General features: G+C 36.7%; 1 protein-coding gene and 1 pseudogene across 2 annotated transcripts in view; one reads left to right on the forward strand and one right to left on the reverse strand.

The window, feature by feature from the left end:
- The first annotated feature begins 203 nt into the window (after nt 1–203).
- The window catches only part of LOC105730799 (putative coiled-coil domain-containing protein 144C), a 52,079-nt gene continuing 26,799 nt past the window's right edge, over nt 204–25,483 (forward strand). The window contains exons 1-4 of one of the 2 annotated variants that reach the window (XM_064382939.1): nt 204–267; nt 4,724–4,968; nt 20,605–20,678; nt 24,483–25,382. In XM_064382939.1, the coding sequence (XP_064239009.1) occupies nt 4,899–4,968; nt 20,605–20,678; nt 24,483–25,382 (1,044 nt within the window). In that variant the 5' untranslated portion in view covers nt 204–267; nt 4,724–4,898. Of the gene's footprint in view, nt 268–4,723; nt 4,969–20,604; nt 20,679–24,482; nt 25,383–25,483 lie in introns of those variants that run through there. The other variant, XM_012472232.2, reaches the window with a different exon arrangement.
- On the reverse strand, nt 5,507–10,243 carry LOC105730793 (methyl-CpG-binding domain protein 2-like; annotated as a pseudogene).

The raw sequence follows: 25,483 nt of genomic DNA on the forward strand, positions 1-25,483 counted from the left end.
TGGCGCCTGTCTGTAATCCCACCTACTCGGGAGGCTGAGGCAGGAAAATTGCTTGAACCTGGGAGGCAGAGGTTGCAGTGAGCTGAGATCATGCCATTGCACTCCAGCCTGGGCAACAAGAGTGAGACTCCCTCTCAAAATAAAATAAAATAAAAATACACAGTGATAAATGTTCTCATGAATGTGTCTGTAATATCATTTTTTAGGTAGAACATCTGTATTAGGAGCTGGAGAAGAGGAGGGTACAGAATCATGCTGAATTCTGAGGTATTGTCTATTGTCATTGTTGTGGTTGTGATTTTAGAATATAAGCATTGAGTGATACTTAAAGAGGATGGTTTATATTACCTTCTCATTTCAGCGTGTGCTCATAAGGAATTACTTTTTTTTTTCATGCCATAAAGTACAGTAATTATGTGCTGTTCCCCCTCCATAGTACTAATCTGCTAATTAGCAAGATTTGTGTAAGAAGCCAGTGGTAGCATAGAGCAAAAAATGTAAGGCTTAGAAGTCACAAGGCATCAGTTTGGGTTCTGTAGTTAAGTTCATCTACAAACTAAAGAATTACTCCACATCAACTTATAGCCAAATGTATGATTCTGTATTTGACCCGGATGTGTAAAAGTCCTAATAAGATTCAGAAAGAAAGTGTTTGGACTGTAGTTATATACAACTTGAAACTTGAAAAGATAATGCCTGGAACTTGAACGTACTACTGCATTTGGATTGTCCAGTATAGATCTGCAAGGAGCACTGTAGGAGAAAGTCCTGGGGAGTAGGGGATATGTGGGAATATAAGAACGGTGTGGTATGGTGGTGTTTTAATAAATAGAAATCATGTTTGAAAATTGAACACATTGAGTACCTTCATGGCAAATGAAAAATTGAACACATTGAGTACCTTCATGGCAAATGATGACATATTCCAAGGAGGCAACTATGGAAACAGGTGAAAGTGCCTGGCCTCGTAGAAGCAGTTGCTTTATAGTGATCCAATGTGTGGAAAAGAAAATGTGAAATTAAGTACCTGGCACATTTTAGATGCATCATGTATAATGTTCTTATTCTTTTGTTAAGGCTTGTTATGCTTTGTTGAAGTTATTTCTTAATAGGGAGAGAGTTGCTTACTATATCTAATATTTGCTTGCTTTTATTTAAAGATAACCTAAAGACAAGTTTTTAAATGATTTTATTATTTTATTCAACCATTCTTTGTATCAGTAAGAATTTTTGAAAAATGATGTAGATTTTTTGAAGCTCTTGTTTACCTAAATAAAGCAGCTTCTACCATGTCCTGTTTATATTCAACATGACATATTCCACAGTTTATTATGCTAAGCTTTTTAACACTAAAAATTATATAACTAGAAATCTTTAAAATATTTAATGCTATAATAATATAGCAAGTATAGTATGTAATTATTTAAATGTCCTTTCATTTTCCATGTGGAATTTAAAATTGAGTTAGATATTTTTAAGTTAGCTTCTTTCTGTGATATGCACATAAAGGTACTGTATAGTCTGTGAATATATTTCTGTGGCCTTCCAATCTCAGTGTACAGAGGCCATAGCCATATGAAGATGAAACATAAGCTTGATCTAGAGAGCCTAAGTAAAGTTCTCTGTAGAAATGTTTTCCTTGTCAGTACATAATTTTTTAATTTTTAAGTCATTTGAAAGAAGAAATTCAGATTTTTAAAAGAAAGTGATTGCGACATTTTTGTGTAACTCATTATCATTTCATTTTTAATTTAAATACATTGCTATGATTTGCTTTAACAGCATCTCTAAGTGTCTTTCACGGATGTCTTTTGCTCGTTTATCTGGGGCTGAAGATTCTGAGTCAAAATATTTATTATATGACCAAGTGGCAGGTAAAAACTGTACTTTATAAAAAATGTCATTTGTTAGAAAGTTTATTTGGAGTCATAAGTAGTAATTTATTCTTATCACCAAATAAATCTCTTATTAATTGCATAATAAATAAAAAGCGACATGGAATGATAATAAGTCTTATCGTGTCAGGAACAGATTAAATTGAGAATGTCGATAAAGGGGCTGAATTATTGGTTGCAATTTAAGAAATTCTGAAATCTGAGAAATGTCAGGAAAGAAGGAAGAGCAAGTGAGTAAAAGAAGGAATGATGGCTTGGTGTTGTGGCTCACACTTTCAATCTCATCACTTTTGGTGACTGAATTGGGAGTATCAGTGAGTCCTGGAGTTTCAGACCAGTGTGGACAACACAGTGAAACCCCATATGAACAAATAATGCAAAAATTAGCCAGATACAGTTGTGTGTGTACCTGTATTTAGCTATTCAGGTGGCTAAGGTGGGAGAATTGGCTGAGTCTGGGAGCTGGCAGCTTCAGCGAGCTGTGATCATGCCACTGCGTGCCAGCCTGAGCCACAGTAAGACCTCATCTTGAATAAAAGTCTAATAGAACAAAGTGGGAATGAAGAATAAGGGAAGCAGTGTGTACAGGTAGTAAATGAAGGGAAACAAAGCAAGCCTATATAGCAGAGAGTGGTAAAATAAAGTCATTGTAGAGGAAAAGGAAGAGTGAGGTATTTTAAAAATAAGCAGAATGTAAAATGAACTTCCAATACGAAAACTTGTCAGAGAAGTGGAGCAAAAATTTCTCACTCTTCCTGTCTTCTTCAGTGCTTGAAAGGAATTAAAAATGAAGGAGACACTTGACAATGTCAAGGTATGCTTTATCTACATAGATGAATACATGTATATTTGGTGAGCCATACGCATCTATAATTTAGGAGAAATACCTAATGTAAATGACAGGGTGATGGATGCAGCCAACCACCATGACACGCGCATACCTATGTAACAAACCTGCATGTTCTGCACATGTACCCCAGAACTTAAACTATAATAAATAAAATAAAAGGATTTTTTAAAATGTAAGCTTTAACTCAGATATTTTAACTTTTATGTTTTGATACCCTAAAGTTCTCAGTTTGGAATCCCTATATTAGAGATTCACAGAGAGAAACTGTGAGACTCTTAAGATTTTTTCTGTGTTTAAAATGCTTTTTGGAATTCTGTTCTACCTGGAGAAAAGCTAACATGTCACTTTTAAGTTTAATTATTAGATCATAGTGTGGTTACACTGATCTTAAGCCAATCAAATGTTCTAATTAGCAAACTGTGTGTGTGTTATCTTTGATTATTAAAAATGAAGAAAGTAATTAATCATTTCTTAATGCCCATTTGGTAGTCTTTAAATACACCAGTTCTGAAACTTGCTGGGCTTTGGGTCCTTTTATACAATTAAAAATTATTTCACAGATATAACCAACATGCTATATGAGGTGTTTATTATTTATATTTACTGTTAAAACATTTTACTACATACGGGTATAGTCATAAATAATATTTAGAATTTGTTTCATGTCCTGAACTTGGATATAAATGGTTATATATTAGACATGCCATTCTGCAAATTTCTTTTATTTGGTCAGCATTATATTTCTGAGATCAATCCATATTGACATAAATAGCTCTGGTTTAACTTATTTTAAGTTATCCATCATATGACTGGACCTGATTTAATTAAACCCTGTTTATATTGGAAAAAAAAAAGGTTGCAGATTCCATAGACTTTTGTTTAAGTGGGTTATATCTATTGATACTTACTATTTTAGAAATTAAAACTAAAAATTTAAAAATACAAGCATGCATAGTTATACATTTTAATAGCCATTAGAACTATAACCCATTGACCATTAGAACTATGAGGTTATGTCTTATGACATCTCTGAAAAACTCCACTTTACATTTCTAAGAGAATGAGAATGATAATGGAAAATAACGGTTTGTGTTATTTGACCTTTTGGATCTTCTGACTGGATCTTGAACTCCAGAGATTCTCAGATCACAGTTTGAAGCATGATTTTAAACCATACATATGGGCTCTTGATGATGAAATGGCCTTTAAGTTGTCACTTCTATGTTTTTTTTCTTTCCCTTGTCTTAAAAAAGGTTTGATAATTTTATTTGTAAATAGGAAAATATTTTTGTTATATATTCATTTTCTGTCTGATAACACTATGCACTTGGGATCTACTGTGGTTCTAGACTTACTCTATTTTTACGTGGGAAGAATTAGGTCCCTTAAGCCTACCATTTTAATATAAATTTATGATATTTATCCCAGGCCTATTAAAAAGTGAATTCTGAAGATACAGGTGCATGGAGGAAAGACTATCACATTGTAATTAGTTTCTTATTTAATAAGTGTATTCATTAGAAGTTTTTGTAAAACCCATATCTTTAGAACACATATAACACAATACTCTCATGTATATTTAAATTTAAAATGGCTATATGTAAATTTGTTAATAAAAATTCATATAAAGAATCTTAATTATTAAGAATTTTTAAAACCTGATATGAAGAATCTTAAGTATTAATAAACCAAGTTCTCACAGAAGGCAAAATATGTAATGGAGATTGCTGAGTGAATCAAGGTAAGTAATAGTAAAAATACAAATGTAGAGAAAAGCGAGAGATGATAGCTATTGAGACTTACCTAAATGACTTGTAAGCATAGGATGTGTAAAGTATAATAAGCCCTGACTGAATAGTGTGTTTTTCAGAAAGAAGAAGACATGGGACTGCTTCTGTGAAGAAGGAATATATACAAGTTAGTCAAACTTGTGGTATTTACATCCTAATAAATGAAAACTTATCTTCGTATTTTTCAGACTGGCATTCTACTAGTTTGAACCTCAAAAAGAAGACTTGAAAAAGATCTGAACATTTGAAAGGTGATGATAAATGTCCATCTGAATCACTGTCAATGACAGAAAAGAAGTTGCCATCCACAGAACTGAGACAAACTTAATAGATGAAGAAAAGTTGAATATTGGAGCTGTAGTTATGTTTGAGAATGACACTGTCGACAACCTGTGTGAATCAAAGTTATCAGATGACAAAGGGATCAAAGAAGGTAATCAACACAGAGAATTCAATCCTAGAGTACCTCTGCTTGGCTTCGTAATACCCGAGTTGTAACTTAAAAAAATGATTTTGGGTACTTTGTATTTACTCCCCTTCTGCAACCTAGAACCAAACAGAACACCTTCTAGAAGGCCATTTGTATTCTTTCTTTAACCAAAGCAACAAAGAAACAACAAAGACAATTGGGAGAAAGAGTGATTTTGTTTTAGGGTAGTATTTAACATAAACTTGAGAGTGAGTACCAGGAATATATTTAGAATTTAGGGACTGGATGGAAAACTAGGTTGAGATCTTGCTTTTTTTTTTCTGATATATAATTTATTTATTTAATACACATTTATTACCACTATACACTTCCCAAGTGAGGTGGACAGTAAATCAAATATTTATTAAGTATCTACCATGTGCTAGGCTTTGGCTACATATACAAAAACAAAAACAGACATGGTCCCTGCCCTCATGGAGCTCACAGTCTAGCTGAAGCACACAAACAGTCACAAATACAATGGCAAAGCACCAGGGAAGCATTATGGAAGAAGGGATTGGTTCTGCCTGGAGTATGCAGGGCAGGCTTCCCAGAGATGGAGACGATGGAGTTGGGTCTTGGATGAGTAGGAGTTTGCCAGATGGAGGGGAAGGGGTAAGCACATTCTAAGCAGAGCAAACAGCATATGAGCAAGCACAGTCTTGAAAGCGCACGCCATGGTGCAGAACGATGAGTGGTCCAGCGCAGCTAGAGCAGAAAAGTGCACACAAACTTATTTTGATTGAGAGGACCGTTTCGCAGTCTCTGCTCTTCTGTAATTTACTAGGCATCATCTTTCCAGTCCTGAAGTCAAAACTGCTGAGATCAACAGTATTTCCCAGGTACCTTGCCAACTGAGGCTTGCTTCAGAACTTCTTACCACTTGGACTGAAGTAGTAGACATCGCTCTTGCCAGCACTGAGCCCAGATTTTCGGATCACTTCCTCCTTCTTCCATCCGGGGGGGTTGGGCCGGGCAGTCCATCCTCTTCCCGCTCTCCGTGGCCCGGGGTCCCCTGGGCCCCGGCCCAGCGCTCCCGGACGGGAACGGGACCGGCTCCCGCCGGGGGGGCGCCGCCGCCGCCGCCACTCGGGGGACGGCCGCAACCGCGGCCCCGGCCACGGCCACGGCCACAGACGCCGCCGCCCGGCCCACCTGCTTTCACCGCCTCCGGCCACGGCCGCCGCCCCAAGCGCCTTCCCTGCGCACGGGCGAGCGCGCTGCCCTGGCCCCCCCTGCTCTATGGCGGAGTCGCAGCCAGCGCCGCTGCCGCCAGCCGCGCTCTCCCACTCCTCCTGCTCCGGGCAGCAGCGGCTTCCCCCGCGCCGGGTGCGCGCGCATTCAGCTGGTCTTGCTTTGTTTTTACAGCTATTAATTCACAGGTAATAGTTATAATGATATGTACTATAACTTTAAAAAGCACCTTTCAAAATCAAATATTTAGTGATTTCTTATAATTCATATGACTTTATATATTATAGAATTGGCTTTCTAAGTATTAATGAGAATCATTGAGAATTTGCTACATAGTATCTCCTCCACTGTGTCCACATGAGCCATCACCTTGTGTTAATGTATTCAACTAGGAATATTAATTTTAGCATTTAGAGTGATCTATCTCCAGTTCAAATAGAACCAGAGACCACTCTTAAGAACATTAATATCCAAGCATCTTAAAATGCCACATAAAGATTTTATAATTTGACTTCTTCTTCCCAACTCTCCATGTTCAGCCCTTTTCCCTGGATGCCCTTTCTCTGGCATTACCGAACTGTGGGTCATGCCCTGCTGGTCCATTACTCTACTGTAGGCAAATACAAATACTCATTCAGGCTTCTCTCCCTCTCTTGCTGCCTGGCGTGCTCTCACTCTTTTTTGTCCTCTACCCCTTTTAATCTGGCTAGCTTCACTCTTGGTCTGCTCAAGCATGATCTCTAGAAAAGCCATTTCTGTATACTTCATTTTTATTCTTTAAGCCCTAGTGCCTGACACTTAGCAGGACTCAATAAATAATTGCTGAGTAAAATACATAAAGGCTGTTTATACAAAGATGATTTGCAAGTTGTCCCCTGCTGTGTAGCAGTAAAGGGAACAGTCATGTAAAGCAATAATGTAAAGTTCAGGTGGTAAAGATGCAGTAGAAAAATCAATAAAATACTAAGGCAGCCCCAAGGTATTAATTTTAAAAAATCACCAGAATCAAGGAAGACTTCACATAGCCACCTGTTTTAAAAGAAAAAAATAAATTTGTAAAGAAAAACATTTCAGATATTAGTAACAGCGTACATACACGTCGATAGTTTAAACAGTCAATTTGGAAATCATCAATAAGGTACTAATATGAAGTAGAGACTAGTATACCACATTACTGTGTAGGGATGTTTCTACTAAATTTTTAAGTATATTTTTAATTTTTCGGTACAGAGTAGGTATATAAAAAAGTGAGAGATGACAGCTGTGAGATACATATTGAGATGACAGCTATTGAGTACATGAGATATTTTGATACAGGCATACAATGTATCATAATCACTTCAGGGTAAATAGGATATTCATCGGTTCAAGGATTTATCCTCTGTGTTAAAAACAATCCAATTATACTGTTTTAGTTATCTTTAAATATAGAATTAAATTATTATTGACTATAGCCACACTGTTGGGCTGTCAAATGCTAGATCTTATGTATTCTATTTTTTGGCACCATCTTCACATTCTACCCTAACATGCCCCACCACCCTTCCCAGCCTCTGGTAATCATTATTATACTCTATTTCCATTAGTTCAGTTGTTTTAATTTTTAGTTCTCAAAAATAAATGAGACTATGCAAAGTTGGTTCTTCTGTGCCTTGCTTATTTCAGCCAGCATAATGACCACCAGTTCCATCCATGCTGTTGCAAATGACAGGATGGGATTTTTTTTTATGGCCAATTAGTACTCTATTGTGTATATATACCAGAATTTCTTTATCCATTTGTCTGTTGTGAAAGACTTAGGTTGCTTGCAAATCTTGGCTGTTGTGAATGGTGCTGCCATAAACATGGGCGTGCAGATATCTCTTTGATGTACTGATTTCCTTTCTTTTGGGCATATACCCAGCAGTAAGATGGCTGGATCATATGGTTTCTGGAGAACCTTCAAACTATTGTTCGTAGTGGTTGTACTAATTTACATTCCCACCAACAGCATACGAGGTTTCCCTTTTCTCCACATCCTCATCAGCATTTGTTATTGCCTGTCTTTTGGATACAAGCCATGTTAACTGGGGTGAAATGGTATCTCATTGTACTTTTGATTTGCATTTTTCTGATGATTAATGATGTTGAGTACCTTTTCATATGCATGTTTGCCATTTGTATGTCTTCTTTTGAGAAATGTCTATTCAAATCTTTTGCCCATTTTAAAATTGATTTGTTTGATTTTTTCCCATCATAGAGTTGTTTGAGCTTTTTGTGTATTCTGGTTATTAATCCCTTGTCAGATTGGTAGTTTGCAAATATTTTCTCCCATTCTGTGGGTGTTCTGTTCCCTTTGTTGATTGTATCCTTTGCTGTACAAAAACTTTTTAACTTGATGTAATCCCGTTTGTCTATTTTTGCTTTTGTTGCCTGTGGTTGTAGGGTATTACTCAAAAAATGATTGCCCACAGTGAGGCCCTGGAGAGTCTCTCCAGTGTTTTCTTCTAGTAGTTTCATAGTTGAGATCTTAGATTTAAGTCTTTAATCCATTTTGATCTGCTTTTTGGAGAGATAGGGGTGTAATTTCATTCTTCTGCGTATGGATATCCAGTTTTCCCAGCACCATTTATTGAAGAGACTGTCTTTTTCCCAGTGTATGTTCTACCCCAGTGTATGAAATCAAGCATGAGTTCACTGTAGGTATGTGGAATTATTTCTGGCTTCTCTATCCTGTTGTGTTGGTCTATATGTCTGTTTTCATGGCAACGCCATGCTGTTTTGGTTACTATAGTTGTAGTATAATTTGAAGTCAGGTAATGAGTGTGATTTTTCAAGTTTCTTTCTTTTTGCTCAAGATAGCTTTGGCAATCCGGGGCCATTTGTGGTTCCATATAAACTTAGGATAGTTCTTTTTCTATTTCTATGAGGAATGTCATTGGTATTTTGATAGGGATTGCATTGAATCTGTAGATTTCTTTGGGTAGTATGAACATTTATAAAATACTGATTCTTCCAGTTTATGAAAATAAAATATCTTCCCATTATTTGGTGTCCTGTTCAATTTCTTTCACCGAAGACTTACAGTTTTCATTGTAGAGATCTTGTACTTTCTTGATTATGTTAATTCTTAGGTATTTAATTTTATCTGTAGCTCTTTTAAATGAGATAGATTACTTTCTTGATTTTATTTTCAACTTGTTAACTTTTGGCATCTAAAAATGCTACTGATTTTTGTGTGTTGATTTTGTATCCTGCAACTTTATTGAATTTATCAGTTCTAATAGTTTTTTAATGACGTCTTTAGGTTTTCCAAATATGGGATTGTATCATTATATCATTTGACTTCTTCCTTTCCTATTTAGATGCTCTTCGTTTCTATCTCTTGTTTAGTGGCTTTAGCTAGAACTTCCAGTACTATGTTTAATAACATTGGTGACAGTGGGCATTCTTGTCGTGTTCCAGATCTTGGGGGAAAGCCTTTCAGGTTTTCCCCCTTATGATACTACCTATGGGTTTGTTGTATATGACTTTTATTGTGTTGAGGTATGTTCTTTTTATACCCAGTTTTCTGAGGGTTTTTATTATGAGGGGATGATGAATTTTTACCAAATGCTTTTTTGTGCATTAGTTGAAGTGATCATATGATTGTTATTCTTCATTCTATTGATATGCCATATCACATTGATTGATTTGCATATATTGAATCATCTTTTCATTTCTGAGATACATTTTACATTGTTATAAAGAATAATTTTAAAATGTGTCATTGAATTTATTTTGCTAGTATTGGTTGAGGATTTTTTGCATCGGTGTTTATCAGAGATATTGGTGTGTAGTTTTCTTTTTTTGATGTGTCTGTCTTATTTTGGCATCAGGGTAATACTGGTATTGTATAGTGAGTTTGGAATTATTCCCTTCTCTTCTGTCTTTCAGAATAGTTTGAGTAGCATTAGTATTACTTCTTCTTTAAATGTTTGGTAAAATTTAGCAGTGATGCCATCAGGTCGTAGGCTTTGCTGGGGGACTTCGCTCGGCCCCTAGACTTTGCTGGCTTCAGTCTCATTACTTGTTCTTAGTCTGTTCAGGTTTTGGATTTCTTCATGGTTCAATCTTGCTGGGTTGTGTGTGGCTAGGAATTTATTCATTTATTATAGGTTTTCCAATTTATTGGTATATAGTTTTTCACAGTAGCCTCTAATGATCTTTGAATTTCTGCAGTATCAGTTGTAATGACTGCTTTTTCTTTTCTTTTTTTTAAATTTTACTTTAAGTTCTGGGATACATGTGCAGAAGGTGCAAGTTTGTTAATGTGTGCCATGGTGACTTGCTGCACCTATCAACCTGTCACCTAGGTATTACGCCCTGCATGCATTTGCTATTTGTCCTGTTGCTCTCCCTTCCCTTTCCCCATTGAGAGGCCCCAGTGTGTGTTGTATCCCTCCCTGTGCCCATGTGTTCTCATTGTTCAACTCCCACTTATGAATGAGAACATGCAATGTTTGGGTTTCTGTGTCTGTGTTAGTTTGCTGAGGATGATGGCTTCCAGCTTCACCACATCCCTGCAAAGGACACGATCTCATTTTTTTTTTCTGAATATGTGTTAAATATTTCATGGTGTATATATACACCATGTTTTCTTTATCCAGGCTATTATTGATGGGCATTTGGGTAGGTTTTATGTCTTTGCTATTGTGAATAATGCTGCAGTAAACATACATGTGCATGTATCTTTATAATAGAATAATTTATATTCCTTTGAGTATATACCCAGTAATGGGACTGATGGGTCAAGTGGTATTTCTGGTTCTAGATCCTTGAAGAATCACAACACTGTCTTCCACAATGGTTGAACTAATTTACATTACCACCAATAGTGTAAAAGCATTCCTGTTTCTCCACAGTCTTGTCAGCATCTGTTGTTTCTTGACTTTTTAATAATCGCCATTCTGACTGATGTGAGATGGTATCTCATTGTGGTTTTGATTTGCATTTCTCTAATGATCAGTGATGTTGAGCTTTTTCTCATATGTTTGTTGGCTGCATAAATGTCTTCTTTTGAGAAGTGTGTGCTCATGTTCTTTGCCCACTTTTTGATGGGGTTGTTTGTTTTTTTCCTGTACATTTGTTTAAGTTCCTTGTAAATTCTGGATATTAGACCTTTGTCAGATGAGTAGATTGCAAACATTTTCTCCCATTCCGTAGGTTGCCTGTTCACTCTGATGATGGTTTATTTTGCTGTACAGAAGCTCTTTAACTTAATTAGATCCCATTTGTCAATTTTGGCTTTTGTTGCAATTGCTTTTGGTGATTTCATCATAAAATTTTTGCCCATGCCTATTTCCTGAATGGTATTGCCTAGATTTTCTTGTAGAGTTTTTATAATTTTGAGTTTTACATTTAAGTCTTTAATCCATCTTGAGCTGATTTTTATATAAGATGTAAGGAAAGGGATCCAGTTTCAATTGTCTGTATATGGCTAGCTAGTTTTCTCAGCACCTTTTATTAAATAGGATATCCTTTCTTCATTGCTTGTTTTTAAGTGATTACTTTTTCATCTCTGATTTTATTATTTTTGTCCTCTCTCTTTTTTCTTAGTCTGACTAAAGGTCTGTCAATTTTATGTAATTTTTCAAAAAACCAAGTTTTTGTTATGTTGATTTTTTGTATTGCTTTGTTTATTTCAATTTCATTTATTTCTGTTTTGATCTTTGTTATTTCTTTTTTCCTACTATTTTTGGATTTGGTTTGCTCTTGTTTTTCTAATTTTTTAAGTTGCAATGTTAGGTTGTTTATAAAGTTTTGTCTCCTTTTTGATGCAAGCACCCATAGCTATAAACATCTCTGTTAGTGCTGCTTTCAGGGTATCATATAGGTTTTGGTACTTGTTCCATTATTAATAAAAATTTTCCATTTGTTTTCTTTCTTAATATATATATTTTACTGCATTTTAGGTTTTGACGTACATGTGAAGAACATGCAAGATTGTTGCATAGGTACATACATGGCAATGTGGTTTGCCGCCTTCCTCCCCATCACCTATATTTGGCATTTCTCCCCATGTTATCCCTCCCCAACTCCCTACCCCCACTGTCCCTCCCCTAGTTCCACCCACACAGACCCCAGTGTGTGATGCTCCCCTCCCCGTGTTCTCATTGTTCAATACCCACCTATGAGTGAGAATATACGGTGTTTGATTTTCTGTTCTTGTGTCAGTTTGCTGAGAATGATGCTTTCCAGGTTCATGCATGTCCCTACAAAGGACACAAACTTATCGTTTTTTATGGCTGCATAGTATTCCATGGTGTATATGTGCCACATTTTCCCTGTCCAGTCTATCATCAATGGGCATTTGGGTTGGTTCCAAGTCTTTGCTATTGTAAACAGTGCTGCAATGAACATTCGTGTGCATGTGTCCTTATAATAGAATGCTTTATAATCCTTTGGATATATATCCAGTAATGGGATTGCTGGGTCAAATGGAATTTCTGTTTCTAGGTCCTTGAGGAATCACCACACTGTCTTCCACAATGGTTGAACTAATTTACACTGCTACCAACAGTGTAAAAGTGTTCCCATTTCTCCACATCCTCTCCAGCATCTGTTGTCTCCAGATTTTTTAATGATCACCAGGCCCTAACTGGTGTGAGATGGTATCTCAATGTGGTTTTGATTTGCATTTCTCTAATGACAATTGATGATGAGCATTTTTTCATATGTTTGTTGGCCTCATTTATGTATTCTTTGGTAAAGTGTCTGTTCATATCCTTCACCCACTTTTGAATGGGCTTGTTTTTTTCTTGTAAATCTGTTTTAGTTCTTTGTAGATTCTGGATATCAGCCCTTTGTCAGATGGGTAGATGGCAAAATTTTTTTCCCATTCTGTTGGTTGCCGATGCACTCTAATGATTGTTTATTTTGCTGTGCAGGAGCTCTGGAGTTTAATTAGGTCCCATTTGTCTATTTTGGCTTTTGTTGCCAATGCTTTTGGTGTTTTAGTCATAAAGTCCTTGCCTATGCCTATGTCCTGAATGGTTTTGCCTAGATTTTCTTCTAGGGTTTTTATGGTGTTAGGTCTTATGTTTAAGTCTTTAATCCATCTGGAGTTAATTTTACTGTAAGGTGTCAGGAAGGGGTCCAGTTTCTGCTTTCTGCACATGGCTACCAGTTTTCCCAACACCATTTATTAAACAGGGAATGCTTTCCCCATTGCTTTTGTGAGGTTTGTCAAAGATCAGATGGTTGTAGATGTATGGCGTTGCCTCTGAGGCCTCTTTTCTGTTCCATTGGTCTATATCTCTGTTTTGGTATCAGTACCATGCTGTTTTGATTACTGTAGCCTTGGAGTATAGTTTGAAGTCAGGTAGCATGATGCCTCCAGCTTTGTTCCTTTTGCTTAGAATTGACTTGGCTATGCTCTTTTGCTTCCATATGAAGTTTAAGGTGTTTTTTTCCAGTTCTGTGAAGAAGGTCATTGGTAACTTGATGGGGATAAGGTTGAATCCATAAATTACTTTGAGCAGTATGGCCATTTTCATGATATTGATTCTTCCTAACCATAAGCATGGAATGTTTCTCCATCTGTTTATGTCCTCTCTTATTTCGTTGAGCAGTGGTTTTTAGTTTTCCTTGAATAAGTCCTTTACATTCTTTGTTAGTTGTATTCCTAGGTATTTTATTCTCTTTGTAGCAATTGTGAATGGCAGTTCATTTTTATTTGGCTCTCTTTAAGTCTGTTATTGGTGTATAGGAATGCTTGTGATTTCTGCACATTGATTTTGTGTCCTGAGACTTTGCTGAAGTTGCTTATGTTTTAGGAGATTTTGGGCTGAGATGATGGGGTCTTCTAAATATACAATCATGTCATCTGCAAATAGAGACAATTTGACTTCCTCCTTTCCTGAGCGAATACCCTTTATTTCTTTTTCTTGCCTAATTGCTCTGACCAGAACTTCCAATACTATATTGAATAGGAGTGTTGAGGGAGGGCATTCTTGTCTAGTACCAGATTTCAAGGGGAATGCTTCCTGTGTTTGTCCATTCATTATGATATTGGCTGTGGGTTTGTTGTAAATAACTTTTATTATTTTGAGATACATTCCGTCAATACCTAGTTTATTGAGAGTTTTTAGCATAAAGGCTGTTGAATTTTGTCAAAGGCCTTGTCGGCATCTATTGAGATAATCATATGGTTTTTGTCTTTGGTTCTGTTTATGTGGTGAATTACATCTATAGACTTGTGTATGTTGAACCAGGCTTGCATCCCTGAGATGAAGCCTACTTGATCGTGATGGATAAGCTTTTTGATGTACTGTTGCAATCAGTTTTCCAGTATTTTATTGAAGATTTTTGCATCTATGTTAATCGTGGATATTGGCCTGAAGTTTTCTTTTGTTGAGTCTCTGCCAGGTTTGGTATCAGGATGATGTTAGTCTCATAAAATGATTTGGGAAGGATTCCCTCTTTTTGTATTGTTTGGAATAGTTTCAGAAGGAGTAGTACTAGCTCCTCTGTATATCTGGTAGAATTCGGCTGTGAACTCATCTGGACCTGGGCTTTTTTTGGTGGGTAGGCTATTAATTGCTGCCTCAACTTCAGCTGTTGTTATTGGTCTATTCAGGGTTTCCACTTCTTCCTGGTTTAGGCTTGGAAGCGGGTAAGTGTCCAGGAATATATTCATTTCTTCCAGATTTATCGGTTTATGTGCATAGAGTTGTTTGTAGTAATCTCTGATGGTGGTTTGTATTTCTGTGGAATCTGCGGTGATATCCACTTAATCATTTTTTATTGCATCTATTTGATTCTTCTCCCTTTTCTTTTTTATTAGTCTGGGTAGTGGCCTGTCTATTTTGTTGATCTTTTCAAAAAAACAGCTCCTGGATTTATTGATTTTTTTGAAGGATTTTTTGTGTCTCTATCTCCTTCAGTTCTGCTCTGATCTTAGTTATTTCTTGTCTTTTGCTAGGTTTTGTGTTTTTTTAATCTTGCTCCTCTAGTTCTTTCAAGTTTGACAATAGGGTGTCGATTTTAGATCTTTCCTTGCTTCTCTGTGGGCATTTATTGCTATATATTTTCCTCTAGACACTGCTTCAAATGTGTCCCAGAGATTCTGGTTTGTTATGTCTTCATTCTCGTTGGTTTTGAAGAACATCTTTATTTCTGTCTTCATTTCATTGTTTATCCAGTCAACATTCAAGAGCCAGTTGTTCAGTTTCCATGAAGCTGTGTGGTTCTGAGTTAGTTTCTGAATTCTGAGTTCTAACTTGATTGCACTGTGGTCTGAGAGACTGTTTGTTATGATTTCCTTTGTTTTGCATTTGCTGAGGAGTGATTTACTTCCAATTATGTGGTCAATTTTTGAGTAGGTGTGATGTGGTGCTGAGAAGAATGTATATTCTGTGGATTTTGGGTGGAGAGTTCTGTAAATGTTTATTAGGTTTGCTTGGTCCAGGTCTGAGTTCAAGTCCTGGATATCCTTTTTAGTTTTCTGTCTTGTTGATCTGTCTGATAGTGACAGTGGAGTGTTAAAGTCTCCCACTGTTATTGTGTGGGAGTCTAAGTCTCTTTGTGAATCATTAAGAACTTGCTTTATGTATCTGGGTGCTCCCGTATTGGGTGCGTATATATTTATGATTGTTAGTTCTTCTTGTTGCATTGATCCTTTTATCATTATGTAATGTCCTTCTTTGTCTCTTTTGATCTTTGTTGATTTAAAGTCTATTTTATCAGAGAGTAGGATTGCAACTCCTGCTTTCTGTTCCTCTCCATTTGCTTGGTAAATCTTCCTCCATCCCTTTATTTTGAGCCTGTGTGTATCCTTGCATGTGAGATGGGTTTCCTGGATACAGCACACCAATGGGTTTTGGCTTTTTATCCAATTTGCCAGTCTGTGTCTTTTGATTGAGGCATTTAGCCCATTTACATTTAGGGTTAATATTGTTATGTATGAATTTAATCCTGCCCTTTTGATGCTAGCTGGTTGTTTTGCCGGTTAGTTGATGCAGTTTCTTCATTGCGTCATTGCTCTTTACCATTTGGTATGTTTTTTGAGTGGCTGGTACTGGTTGTTCCTTTCTATGTTTAGTGCTTCTTTCAGGAGCTCTTGTAAAGCAGGCCTGGTGGTGATGAAATCTCTGAGCAATTGCTTGTTTGTAAAGGATTTTATTTCTCCTTGGCTTATGAAGCTTAGTTTGTCTGGATATGAAATTCTAGGTTGAAAGTTCTTTTCTTTAAGAAGGTTGAATATTGGCCCCCACTCTCTTCTGGCTTGTTTCTGCTGAGAGAGCCGCTGTGAGTCTGATGGGCTTCTTTTTGTGGGTAACCCGACCTTTCTCTCTGGCTGCCCTTAGCATTTTTTCCTTCATTTTAACCCTGGTGAATCTGACAATTATGTGCCTTGGGGTTGCTCTTCTTAAAGAATGTCTTTATGGAGTTCTCTGTATGTTGAATTTGAATATTGGCCTGCCTTGCTAGGCTTGGGAAGTTCTCCTGGATAATATCCTGGAGTGTGTTTTCCAGCTTGGATTCATTCTTTCCATCATATTCAGGTATACCAATCAAGTGCAGATTAGGTCTTTTCACATAATCCTGTATTTCTTGGAGGCTTTGTTCCCTTCTTTTCACTCTTTTTTCTCTTGTCTTGCCTCCTCTTTCTATTTCATTGAGTTGATCTTCAATCTCTGATATCCTTTCTTGTGCTTGATCGATTCAGCTATTAAAACTTGTGTTTGCTTCACGTAGTTCTTGTGCTGTGTTTTTCAACTCCATCAAGTTGTTTATGTTCTTCTCTAAGCTGGTTATTCTAGTTAGCATTTCTTTTAACCTTTTTTCAAGGTTTTTGGTTTCTTTGCACTAAGTTAGAACATGTTTCTTTAGCTCAGAAAAGTTTGTTATCCACCTTCTGAAGCCTGTTTCTGTCAATTTGTCACACTCTTTCTTGGTCATGTTGTGATCCTGTGTTGTTGAGGAGTTGTGATCCTTTGAAGGAGAAGAGGTGTTCTGGTCTTTGATGGTTTCATCTTTTTTTCACTGCTTTTTTCCCATCTTCATGGATTTACATGGCTGTGTTGTCAGGGAGTTGCTTGATGAGGTCACTTGTCTGCCTGTCAAGGTGCTACTGGGTTTCTAGGGACTCCTTCAGGTTACTAGGGAGGCTTCTTGTGTCTTTTTTGTTTATACTGGAAGATTAGGCCCGCCTCTTCCGCTAACCTGTATGCTCTGTTGGTTGGTGAAGAACGCTGTCCTGTTGTTATGTAGGCTTCCTGTGTTTTTTGTTAAAACATATAGCCCAGTCCCACCCCTCTAATGGTGGGTTGTGCCCTTCCTCCACTGGGCTGGATCATTCAGGGTTCAGCTCAGACTGTGGCATTGGTTGTGCAACCTGCTAGAGTCAGAGCTTCAGCCCTCTGGAGTTCGTTGGGGAGGGGAGGGACCCTCCTAGCCGCAGCCGGCCATCTCTCCCTTTCAGCTTGCTCTCTGTCAGGTCGTGGGGTAGGGCCCTGCCACGCTGCTCCATCTGTCCTCCCGCTTACAGCTCCCTCTCTCTCTGGGTCGGGGAAGGGGGTGATCACTCGGTCCACAGGCTCTCCCGGTCAGCTTTTGGGCTTATGCGTCAGTTTAGGTCTGTGCACCAATCTGGGACACCGTCCTGGATTATTATTGAACTCCACACTTGTAATTCCTGGTGCTTGACTGGAAGAGATCCCCTGTTCTGTGTATTGCTGAGGCTTTGGGGGAAGTGCTGTATCTGGACCGGAGTGCCAGAGGGGGAGTCTCCGACTTGCGGGTGAGATGCACTTTCTGGGTGAAGCATATGCCTCCCCGCCTTGCTCTGCCTTGCCTGGGCTTTGCTCACTGTAGGACCAGACCCACTGAAATGCCCCTGGTACCTCGGTTGGAGCTAGGAGATCTCTGGGTTTCTGCGTCTCTCTCACTGGGTGTTGTGTGCCAGAGTTGTGTCTATTCGGCCATCTTGGAGAGTCTCTGGGTCTTATTGTTTTTTAATTCATTCATCCAATTTATGTCTTTTGATTGGAGAGTTTAGTTATTTGTATTCAATGTTTACATTGATAAGTGAGGACTTACACCTGTTATTTTGTAATTTATTTTCTGAATATTCTGTGGTCTTCTTTTCCTTCTTGTCCTCCTTTAAGTAAAGGTGATTTTCCCTGTTGGTATGTTTTAATTTCCTGCTTGTGTGTGTGTGTGTGTGTGTGTGTGTGTGTGTGTGTGTGTATCCATTTCATATTTTTAGACTTGAGGTTACTATGAGGATTTCAAATCTACTTAAGATATGGTAGTTTACACACCACAATTATAGTGTCGTAATATTCTATTTGTCTGTGTACTTACTATTATTAGTGAGTTTTACAAGATTCATTGATTTCAGGTGGTTTCTTATTGCTCATTAACATTCTTTTGTTTCATATTGAAGAACTCTCTTTAGCCTACCTTGTGGGACAGGTGTGGTATTGATTAAATCTCTCAGCCTTTGTCTGGGAAAGTCTTTATTTCTGCTTCATATGTAAAAGAAATTTGTGCTGGGTATATTATTCTAGGTTAAAAGTGCTTAAATATGTCATGCCACTCTCTCCTGGCCTGTAAGGTTTCCACCAGAAAGTACTTCCGAATGTATTGCAATTCCATTTTATGTTACTTGCTTCTCTTTGCTTGCTGCAGGGATGAATGACCTTTTCTTTATTTTTGATCTTTGTAAGTTTAATTGTTAAGTTCCTTGAAGTAACTTTCTTTGGGTCAAATCTGCTTGGTTTTCTATAACCTTCTTGCACTTGAATATTGATGTCTTTCTTGAGGTTTGGGAAGTTCTCTGTTATTTCTTTGAATAAACTTTCTGCCCCCATCTATCTCACTTCCTCCTCTCTAAGGCCATTAACTCTTGGGTTTGCTTTATTAGGTTATTTTCTATATCTTGTAGGCATGCTTCATTCTTTTCTATACATTTTTCTTTTGTATCCTCTGACTATGTTTTCTCAAATAGCCTCTCTTCAAGCTCACTGATTATTTCTTCTGCTTGATCAGTTCTGCTATTAAGGGACTCTTATGCATCTTTCAGTAGGTCAATCGCATTTTTCAACTTCAGAATTTCTCTTGATTCTTTTTAATTATTTCAATTCCTTTGCTAAATTGATCTGATAGGATTCTGGAACTTTTTTTCTGTGTTATCCTGAATATTTTTGAGTTTCCTCAACACAGCTGTTTTGAATTATCTGTCTGAAAGGTCATATATTTCTGTCTCTCTAGAATTGGCCCCTGGTGCCTTATTTAGTTCACTTGGTGAGGTCATATTTTCCTGGATGATCTTTATGTTTGTGGATTATTGTCTGTGTCTGGGCATTGAAGAGTATTTTTTGTAATCTTCACAGTGTGGACTTGTTTTTACTCATCCTTCCTGGGGAAGGCTTTCCAGGTATTCAAAGAGATTTGGGTATAGTGTCTATGCTTTTAGTCACTGCACCCATATCTGCATTAGGGGGCAGGGACTCTAAGCCCAGTAATTCTGTCATGTTTGCAGCCTCACAGAGACATGCTTTTGTTGGTTGTTCAATAAGAGCTGGAAGAATTCTCTCAATTACCAGACATAAACTCTTGTTCTCTTCCCTTACTATCTCCAAAATGAATGGAGTCTGTCTCTGTGCTACCTGGGGCTGAGGGAGGATTTAAATAAGCACCTCTGTGTCCACCACCACTGGGATTTCACTGCATCAGACTTGAAGCCAGCACACCACTGGACCTTGCTCAAGGCTTATGTAACTATGACCTGACTAATGCTTTTGTCTGCTAAAGCCTGTGGGGCTTAGGGCTATACAATCAGCTGGTGGTGAAGTCAGCCAGTCTTATGTCCTTCCACTGGGGAAGTGAGAGTTTCTTCAGGCCCCAGGTGGGGCCACATATACTGTCCAGGAGCCAGGGCATGAACCTGAGAAATCTACCTGGTGCTGCAGCTAAACTGGCACTGAAACCACAAGACAAAGGCCTTTCCAATCTTCTCTCTCATTTCCCCAGGCAGAAGAATCTCTTCCCATGTCCACCACCACCACAGACCTAGGAGGAATCCTGCCAGGGTACCACCAATGTTCACTTAAGGCCCAGGGGCTCACGTTTTAAACATTTGTTTTGTTTGTAATGGTTTTGTTTATTTATGGTTGGTGGATAGATTTGTGAGTGAATGTTCGGCATGTGTGTTTATCTTCAACCTGGTGACATCTAGTATCTCCCCAGGTAGTTTTTTGAAGTTTTAAGAATTAGGAGTATTTATTAAAGAAGTAAATATCCTGCTAAAGATTAAGCTTCCTTGAAATTCACAATCTATAAAATAAAATGAAATATTAGTTTTAATCTATTTTTATAAAGATTATAGTTTAACTGTTCTAAGTAGTTAATTTTAACTGAATGTATAACTTTTTTCAGCAGAACAAGTCTTAGCAATGATACGAGAGGAAGAGCAAGAAAGGCTTGAAGAAAGTGAAAACAACCAGCTACAAGTATACAACAATTTCATTTAAATTTCTGGTTGACTATTATGTTCTTTGCTTTAATAATGTAGGGTAGTCCAAATGAAATTACCTTTTAGATTAGCCTTTGAGAATCAATAGATCCTAATTTACTATTTACTATTGAATTTTAAATATATTTTAACTAGTTTTAAAACTTAAAATATTTTTAAAATCTGTAGTAACTTATAGCTCATTTTTTCCCTTGGAATAGAGAGCAAAAAATTTCAGAATTTTGTTTACTCTTTCATCTTTATAACATGTTTGTGTAATGAAGAAAGTAGCATGAATTATTGAATCATATTATTGAGCAATGGAAGTTATGAACAATTTAAGAGTGATGGCCACTGAGCTGGATTTGTGTTACGGGAGTCATGATGGCCAGTGGTTCAAAATTTGCAGTTTTATATTGCCAGTCACTAATGCCAAGGTTAAAGATTTATTCTGCCTCATGGTCTCCATTGACTTCAGGTCATGTTTAGGAAGAGAACTGGGTCATAAAATCAACATGACTGTTTATTAAGAGAATCATACTCTGCAGATTGGGACCTTTGGTGTTTGGATATGAACAATAACTTTCTAACATATTTCAATGCAGGAAATCAGTAAATAGTTCACAATTTTTCATCTACCATCATTGGTGGATATTAGAATATATTAGAAGTGGACATAAGCAGATAAACTAGATACATAACAGTGTCAGCCGGGCGCAGTGACTCACACCTGCAATCCCAGCACTTTGGGAGGCCGAAGCAGGCAAATCACAAGGTCAGGAGATCAAGACCATCCTGGCTAACACAGTGAAACCCCGTCTCTATTAAAATTGCAAAAAAAATTAGCCGAGTGTGGTGGCACATGCTTGTAGTCCCAGCTACTTTAGAGGCTGAGGCAGGAGAATTGCTTGACTCCAAGAGGTGGAGGTTGCAGTGAGCCAAGATTGCTCCACTGCACTCCAGCCTGGGTGACAGAGAAAGACAGTCAAAAAAAAAAAAAAAAAAAAAAAAAGGAAAGAAAAAAAAGGAGTGTTATAATATATAACTTGAATTAAAATTTGATGATTTGCTTTTCTTTCTGATAGGTATTGATTTTGGCTTCTAACAAAGTCTGCCTATAGTCCAGTTAGTAATCTTTAGAAAAAGTACTCAAATACACTGTGCATGCTCACGAGTTAGGGTATGCTGAGGTAAAATCTTTTCAAGTGAGGACACTTTGTAACAGTACTAATCATCTGATAATTCATTTTTTGGTAGATTTAACACAACATGAATTTAGTCCAAACAACAGTGCCAAAGTTAAGTTTGCTGGTTTATTTTTTTCTTGCAATTGTAGTTAAGGCAAATTATTTTTCACTTCTTCCTGTGATTTGGGAGTAGCTAAGCCTACATTAAGAAGTTTAACAGGTACATTTTAATTGGTTTAAACATTTTTTGTTATATTTTATTGGGAATAAAGTTGTTTTAAAAAATCCTCTGTGCTGGGCATAGTGGCTCACGCCTGTAATCCCAGTATTTTGGAAGGCTGAGGTGGGAGAATTGCTTCAGCCCAGGAGTTCAAGACCAGCTTGGGCAACATGGTGATGCCCCATCTCTAGAAAACGTTTAAAAAATTTAGCCAAGCATGGTGGCATGTGCCTGTGTTTTCAGCTACATGGGAAGCTGAGATGGGAAGATCACTTGAGCCTAAGAAGTTGAGGCTGCAGTGAGCCATGCTTGCACCACTGCACTCCAACCTGGACAACAGAGTGAGACCTTGTCTCAAAAAATAAAAATAAAAACATGTACCCTGACAAAGATAACTTCTGAGAAACAAAACAAGCAAATTAATTTTCCCTTTTGCATCTGCCAAAAATATCTCAAGAACAAGAAATAAATAAGGATTAGATAGAGAAAATATGTCTGCATACTAAGGACTTTTTTTGTTTTTTTTTTTACCATTTCATGTATCACTTGGTATATGAACAAAGAACATTCAGAATATGGTCTCTGAACTGGCTATACATTTTCTCCTTACCTTTCAGTAGAAATAATAAACTAACCTCTCCATTAATATAAAAATAAGATTAAATCTTGTTTTAAATCTGAGGAAATGTGTATTAAATGAGGCAAATTAGAGTGGGAAAATAAAACTTCTCACAAATAAGTTAAATCAGCGGTTTGGTGAAGTCTGTGAAATTGTGAAATTGCTGCTTTTACTTAGGAAGAGCCAGTCCATGATAGCTCAAAAGGAGGAACAAACATAAAGGAAATTCCTCTAATTTAACAGATAATAACTTGTGAGGAAAAAGATGCATCTGGAGTGCCTGTCTTCATGGGATCTCAGGCCTTTGTTGAACACATAGAACCTGTCTCAAAAATGTGTTTCTATCTTATTCATATTCTGGGTTTTTGGTACATGTTTGCCAGGCAGCTTCTAAGCTTTATTTAAATGAAAATAAATTAGACTGTGAAAATAACAAACCAGACAATGAACGTGTTTTTAACATAGATGAGGAAAATTTTTATGATACTCTGAGAAAGTAAGTTGTTACAATAAAAATAAAAGAAGGTCAAGAGCTTGATATGCAAATGACAAAAAATATGACCAAGACCAAGGTACCATAAGGCACTGAATTAGACATCAGGCATATGCCTCTGTCTAGTGAGCCAAAGGTCAAAACCCTTGCTACTAACAAAACATGTTCTAGTTGTTGGAAGTGATTTAATCTTATTTTTGTATTAATGGAGAGGTTAGTTTATTATTTCTACTGATAGATAAAGAGAAAATGTATAGCCAGTTCAGAGACCATATTTTGAATGTTCTTTGTTTTACTTTTGACAAGAGTAACAGTCTGCTCCAAATAGTGTCTAATTTCAGTGCAAAGAGCTTTGAACACAATGGTATGCCACAACATATGCTTAGTGATAATTTATTAATATGTATTTTATTCCTAGTAAAATAGTTCAGTATATTTCTCCATTTCACATTTATTATTCTTTCAAACATTATAAAGAGGATATAGAAGTTACTGCAATGGCAAATGATTTTATGACTTTCTAAGAAAAGCTCTATAATTTTATCTTATTTACTGTTGGTGTTTTGAAATAAAGAAATAAAGCTTCTCTTTGTATTTATTTACACTAAAGAAATAAATGTGATTTGGTGGAGGAGCATTAGAAGTAGAGTCAGAAAACCTGGGGAAAGTCCTGCAGCTTGCTTATTTTTTGATCACTTCTTTGCAGAATTGTGATAATTGAGTTCAGTGATGTATATAGAAGTGCTTAGTAAGATGCTTATATTTAGCATTTATGCATGAATGCCATTCTTAGGACTGACTATAAAAAAGATACAAAAATAGAATATCTGTAGAATATACTCAGGAAAAAGAAACTTAAAGGACTTTGGGAAATTTCATCTGTCCAAATATATGCAGAGCTAAGGCTCTTAGTATATGGTGGAATATAGCTTAGATATCAAAGTATAAACCCGGTATTTAATGTAGTAAATTTTAAAAATCTTTTATGTCTTTGGGTTTGTTGTTGTTCTGAGAAAGGTTTTTCCAATTCTGGGAACCTTACAAATCATCTTGTGCTTTCTCTTTTACTTGTATGGATTCATTGTCTTCAAATAAATCTTTGATCTTTGGAGAATTTATGCTGTATGAGGTTTGAAGTTTTAATTCAGCTTTTTTCCCAGTTAGATATTTATTTGTGGCAATGCTTTCATTGTATAAATGTACATGATATTTTTTAATTTCAGAGAAAATAATGAGATGTCATTGTATCGAATGCTAGCTAGAAGTTTTCTTTGTTTATTTAGATTTCTCATTGGCATAAGAAAGAAAAAGATCTGTTGCATGAAAATTGCGTGTTGCAGGAAGAAATTGCCAGACTAAGACTGGAAATAGACACAAAGGAAAATAGGAACCAGCAAAAGGAAAATAAATATCTTGAGGACATTGAAATTGTGAAAGCAAAGAACGATTTCCTTCAAAATGCTTTGACACTGAAAGAGGAAACATTAACAACAACGATATATCAGTACAGTGTACAGCTTGAAGTTTCGACAGCTGAGAATAAAACACTCAGTTCTAAATTGGAGCATAAAAATCAAAACCAGGAGAGATTGGAAACAGAAATTGAATCATATCGTTATAGACCGGCCGCTGCTATACAAGATTATGATCAACATCAGGCATCAAAAAGAGATGCAGAACTCGGTTTCAAGAGAGCAAGACAAGAGTGGTTTCATTTAAAGGAAAAAATGAATTTTGATATGAGTAACCTAAATGATAAGAACAAGATGTTTTCTGAAAAACTTTCTAATGCTGAAAATAAAATCAGAAGCCTCAAAATGAAGCACCACCGCATAAAAGATGCTCTAAGAGAAAAGACATTGGTTTTAGAAGGTATCCAAAACAAAGAAGGCAAAGTGAATAAACACATTCAAAAGCAAGACTCTCTAGAGGAGAGATTATCTCAAATACAAAATGAAAATTTGTTACTTCGACAGCAACTGGATGAGGCTCGCAAGAAAGCTGACAATCAAGAAAAGACAATAATTAATATCCAAGAGCAATTTAATGCTATTGTCAAAAATCAAGCTGAGAGTAAAAAGCAAAGTCTTCTACTAGAGCAGAAAAACAAGAAGTTAGTCAATAAATGCAATTACTTAAAAGAAAGATTATACAAATATGAAAAAGAGAAAGCAGAAAGAAATGTAAGTATTGTGAAATAAAATATTTTTCAAGCTTCTTGAAAGAAAATGTAAAGTAATATTTGGTTTTGGCTAAATAATAAGTCTCATTGAATATAAAGATA

This window comes from Aotus nancymaae, unplaced genomic scaffold, assembly GCF_030222135.1.
Source record: "Aotus nancymaae isolate 86718 unplaced genomic scaffold, 86718_ANA_hifiasm-v0.15.2.pri h1tg000030l, whole genome shotgun sequence".
Classification (NCBI taxonomy): domain Eukaryota; kingdom Metazoa; phylum Chordata; class Mammalia; order Primates; family Aotidae; genus Aotus; species Aotus nancymaae.